The sequence below is a fragment of the Euleptes europaea genome, chromosome 1 (assembly GCF_029931775.1).
Source record: "Euleptes europaea isolate rEulEur1 chromosome 1, rEulEur1.hap1, whole genome shotgun sequence".
In the NCBI taxonomy this organism is placed as follows: Eukaryota; Metazoa; Chordata; class Lepidosauria; order Squamata; family Sphaerodactylidae; genus Euleptes; species Euleptes europaea.
In genome coordinates, this window is record NC_079312.1 from 118351394 (window position 1) to 118356806 (window position 5413).

The 5413-nt window shown below is 42.7% G+C and overlaps 1 protein-coding gene across 1 annotated transcript; it reads right to left on the bottom strand.

Moving 5' to 3' along the window:
* Nucleotides 1-2006: 2006 nt before the first annotated feature.
* MFSD6L (major facilitator superfamily domain containing 6 like) lies at nucleotides 2007-4192 on the bottom strand. The gene has a single exon (XM_056864521.1). The coding sequence runs from the start codon at nucleotides 4175-4177 to the stop codon at nucleotides 2261-2263; it is 1917 nt and encodes a 638-aa protein (XP_056720499.1). The 5' UTR covers nucleotides 4178-4192; the 3' UTR covers nucleotides 2007-2260.
* Between the last annotated feature and the right edge of the window lie 1221 nt (nucleotides 4193-5413).

Consider the following 5413-nt stretch of genomic DNA (forward strand, 5'->3'; position numbering starts at 1 on the left):
TTGCTACTTTTGGTGTAAAAGGGCTAGGATGTAAAATGCATCTCACAGCAAAATTTCTGCTAGGTGGTTTGGCTTCAATTCCTTTGGAAAGGCAGTGACCGCAGGTAGGAAAAAATAGTTTAAAAGACAGCGGCACCGTAAGAACATAAGCACATAAGAAAAGCCCTGCTGGATCAGACCAAGGCCCATCAAGTCCAGCAGTCTGTTCGCACAGTGGCCAACCAGGTGCCTCTAGGAAGCCTCCAAACAAGACGACTGCAGCAGCACCATCCTGCCTGTGTGCTACAGCACCTAATATATTCGGCATGCTACTCTGATCCTGGAGAGAATAGGTATGCATCATGACTAGTATCCATTTTAACCAAGAGAAATCAACTCACAGAAGAATTTTACTAGGAGACTGTGGATAGTAAATATAAATGGTAGATAACTCTTAAATATACCATTTGGAATGTAATTTTTTCTTATTAAGGGTCCAACATACAATTGCTTAAAATCACTCTTTTGTAAGGCCAGGTTATATTGTTCAGTTCTGAAAGCTATTGTTTCCTCTATTTACTCACAATGGCCACTTTCACCTCAGCAATGTATTTCATTTCTCAACATCTCAACAAGATAGGAAAACCAACAATATGGAAAGAAAGCCTAGTGCTATTTTTAAGCCCAGTGGCATTCATGTCTAGCACTCATGAAAAACCTATGAGAAGTAACTTGATAATTACATTAATTTATTCTAAGTGACACCCACTGAGTAGAATAAAACGTACTCTGGCATTTTAAATAGTACAGGCAAGAGTTCCCTTAAAACTTATTCATATAACATCAGTTTCTATGAACACATTTTTTTTGTCTATCTGCAACTGGAGAGCAGTAAAACAGTCTATTCAAGTTTTCTCCAAATAAAAAGGCAGCTGTAGTGGCAGCTCTGTTCCACTGGACAAATAAGAAAAGAGGCTATTTACTACTAGCCATGAGAAGCAGGCAAAATGTTAGGTGATAAAAAGGCAGATGGTTCCTCTCTGTATGAGATCTGAAAGATCATCACAACACGCGCAGCTTATTGTATTCCTCTGAATCTTGATTTCTCTGTGAAATTAAAGACAAGCCCTTCTTTAACAGATACATGCCTTCTATAAGAATACATTCTGTCAAGCAAACAGAAAGTTGGCATCAGGAACAACTGTTGTGAGATACTGCTGATTCTATCAGTTGCAGAAATGAAACTGAATCAAAGCAGGCGAGTTTACATCTGAATGTTTAGCAAATTCATACTTCAAGTACTTGCATTAATTTCGAGTATACACAGCCCAATTGAAGAACATTAGAACATCCCGGAAAGCTGCCCCCCGCATTGTGTGCTTGAACAAGGCATGAAGCTGATTGGCAGAAAGGCATGAAGCTGATTGGCAGACCCCTACATGACAATAAAAGTGCTTCTGAGTCTATCTTGTGCTATTTGTGTGATGTGTGAATGCTGTTGATGCAGGACAGAAAGCAGAAGACAGCCATTTGTAAACTGGGCGTGCATTCTAATCAATGAACGTTTTATATTTGCGTTAAAGGTGTAAGAAAGCAAAAATCTGTTTTTTTGTGTGTTAAAACTGTGACAGACAGATCAAAAGGGTATATTTTATCCTTTTTAAAAGACTGATTGAAAGGAAACATGCGTGGTTGCCAGAAATAAAGCATATGTAAGAGTATTAAACACATTCACTCCAGAAACCAGAGCCTGTTTCTGGAACTCACAAGGACAGCTGGACTTGTAAAACGCTAGCAGAATATTTTCTTTTTTTACTTCTCCTGCCCAAAGAGAGACATTCACAGGAAAAGCAACCTGTCCACTTCCTAGAATTTTATTCACTAAAAACAAAAAATGATTTCATTGCTATGAATTACAACCTCTAATACAGTTTGCTATGTCTCTAAAGGTATAACCAAATTTTGTCATAATCTGGAAGACTAAAATTAATTGCTTTTACCAGACACTATTTGATGTCTCCTTTCCCTGGATCCTTGAAACATAAACTCTAGAAAAGTAAAATTGCTACAAATATTTACAATAAATTAATTTTGAGAAAATAAAATCTTTATAAAATCTTTATAATTGCTTTCTGAGAAAAAATGTACATTGTAAATTCCACTGGTAGTAGAATGGTTCTGCAGAGATTCCATGTGCACAGTTCTGCTTTCTTTCTCATCAATGCATCCTATTTCTCCCAAGTCTGGATTTTGGCCAACAAACTGAAGAAATGCAGGGCGGCTACCAGTTCCTACTGAAGTTTTCATCTTTCATAGCTTTCACTAACCAGTCCCTTTCTTTATCATCATCAGAGTCACTCGAATCTGCGGCTAGCAGACGGGAATAGTTAATTTTTTTTTGCCTCGGTAACTTGGTGTGGACAATCAAGAACAGGATCAGCCAGAGAACTAAAGTAACGGAGCAGGCTCTGTAGAGCATGGCCAGGCCAAAACTGTTCACCACAAACCCTCCTGCAAAGCTGCCCAGACTGGCTCCGCACCCACAAGAGAGACCTTGTAAAACTAGATGCAGAGGCCTCTCTGTGCCAGGGGTGGCAATGTCATCTGTCAGCATGTTCACAGCCCACCACAAGGCACCATTGCTGAAGGCACAGAGGATCTGGATTGGCAGTACTGCCCAGGCGTTCCACAGAAATGAGTAGTAGAGTAGCTGAGATGCCAGGCAGCTTAGGCTCAAGGCCACTGTGCCAGCGCCTGAGAGTGCCCGCAGCAACTTGCTTTTGAAGACGTAGAGCAGAATTTCAGCCATCAGTCCAATGGCCACCACAAGGCCCATGTTCAGCTCGCTGCCACCTTGGTCCTGCATTTGCCAGAAAAGAAAATTCTGCACAGCTGAGCCGATGGCCCCCGTGAGGAAGACGGTGACGGCGCACAGGATGGTTTGGCCATCGCTCCCAATGAGGTTCAGAGCTTTGCCTGTTTTATTGATATGTTCATTTTTTTGGGACACAGGGATGGGGAAGAAGACACTGACGAGTAACGTTAAGGTTATCAGTATGGCATAGCCATAAAAATGCACTGCGAATCGTGGGATATTTGTGGTCAAGAAGCAGCTCAGCTGATCCACAAATACCGACACACCGCAGACTGCCACGGATGCCCCCAAGTAATTCCAGATCCAAAGATTCTCATATTTGTCCGCAGCATCCACAAAATCAAGGTACTCATAGAGGCTGTCATCGACCATCCACCCAAGAGGCGCCGCCAGGAGCTCCCACAGCACAACAGCACCTAGAACCATGAGGAAGACCTGATGCTCCCTGTTCAAGAAGTCAATACCTTGCAGTAGCTGCGAGCTGACATCCTGAGCTCTCCCCCATCGGCCTGACAGGTTTTTAAAAACATAGGAAGTCTCTGTAAATGGTGCTGGGCCTGTGTGAAGTGTGGAGTGAGCAGTTGTCTCCGAAGAGCCACTTTCCTCAAAACTCTTGCTGATACCCACAATGCTACTCGTAGGGCTTCCGGTTGCCTCCACAGACCCTTTCACAGGAAGAGCTTTTAACTTTTGTTCTGTTGTGGCGATTTCTTTCTCAGAAGCAGACGCCTCCCCTGAAAAGCCATCAATGAATTGCAGTTTATCAGTATTAATGTCAGTGGCTTGCTTGTTTGTCTCAGAAGTGTTTACAGAGGAGTCTTTTTTAAATGATGTATGCGCTGTTGCTGGCCTTCCGGCAGTCACCCTACCATCAGAAGCCATTCCTACGAATCCAGTAGATGGTCTTTTGTTATCAGTGATGGGCCCGAAATTCACTGTACTAACTTCAGGCTCCTGGGTTGCAGTCAGTAGTTTCCCTGAGTGCAGGCTCACGTTACAGTATTTATAGGCAATGTCTGTGCTCAGAGGTGGGATGAGAGTAAGAAGCAAACCTGCTCCAACGGAGCACAACAGAGATCCAGTGACGAGAACTTTCCTTTTATTGTGGGTTTTTGCTAGATAGGAGCACAGTGGGGCCCAAAGGGAAGTGATTAAGTGTTTCAGCCCTATGATAATCCCTACTAATGGTGCAGTCAACCCCAGCTGCCGAAAGTACAGAGTTAAAAAGGGGACGGTGCAGGCGTTGCTTGCCCCATAAAGAAAATGGAAGAGGCTCGCAAGAGTCAGCGCTTTGTTTACATCCCACTGGCTGTTTGAACTCATGGCTTCGGGTGGAGGCTTGACTCCAAATTGGGCCCTGCAAATTGATAAAAAGCATATAATTGTCAGAATTGCACAAGTAAGATAGGAATGGCACAAGAAACATTGTCTCATGCTATCACTGAAACATAGGGTTGCCAACCTCCAGGTACTAGCTGGAGATCTCCTACTATTACAACTGATCTCCAGTCGATAGAGATCAGTTCACCTGGAGAAAATGGCCACTTTGGCAATTGGACTCGATGGCATTGAAGTCCCTCCCCTCCCCAAACCCCGCCTTCCTCAGGCTCCGCCCCAAAAACCTCCTGCCAGTGATGAAGTGGGACCTTGCAACCCTACTGAAACATTGTGTTGGTAATCAAACAAGTAACGCAGTCAAGGTCTGGAGGGAAATAATTACTGCACTCAGTATTCAGTAACAACCCTGTATCAGATGCAAATTATAGGAAAATCTAAGTTTTAAGTCAAACAACTTTCTTTACCTGATGGGTTTAGATAATTTGAGCTTTCTCACATTAAGAAACAGTTATTTTAAAAAAATTATCACTGTACTCATGCTAACACTGATCTAGTGCCAGCCTCATAACATTCCATTCTCACATAATGAATGGAAGGCAGGTAATTTCTTCTTTTAAAAGTGTTTAAAATCCAAAGGAATCTGAGCAGCTCATGTGCAGATGTGCAGGCTAAAACTTTTAAAATAGGAGGGTTGCCATTCTCTGGGTGGTGGCTAGATATCTCTGAAATTACAACTGGTCTCCAGGTTACAGAGATCAGTTGCCCTGGAGGGAAAAAAATTCTTTGGAAGGTGGCCCCTATGGTATTGTACCCTGCTGACATTCCTCCCTTCTCCAAACCCTGCCCTCCCCAGGCTCTACACATAAAATCTCCAGGAATTTCCCAACCCAGAGCTGGCAATCCTATCTGAGAGAGCCTCTAAAGATATAAATTTAAAAGTAAACAAAATTATCTGGGCTGAGTGGGAGTGGACTATTGTTCATCCATGGAATTATCCAGTAGGTGCTTCAACTACACACCATAGAGATGAGAGAAGAATAATATTTACTAGGGCAATATATTGCAAGTGAAGAGTTGTGGGGGGGGGAGAGGTTATATTACTGCCATAAAAGCTATGAATTGATGGGAAATATCTGGATTCTGCAGAGCAATTTGTTAACACTAAAAAATCTACAGAGCCAATATGGTGTAGTGGTTAAGAGCGGTGGACTCTGATCTGGA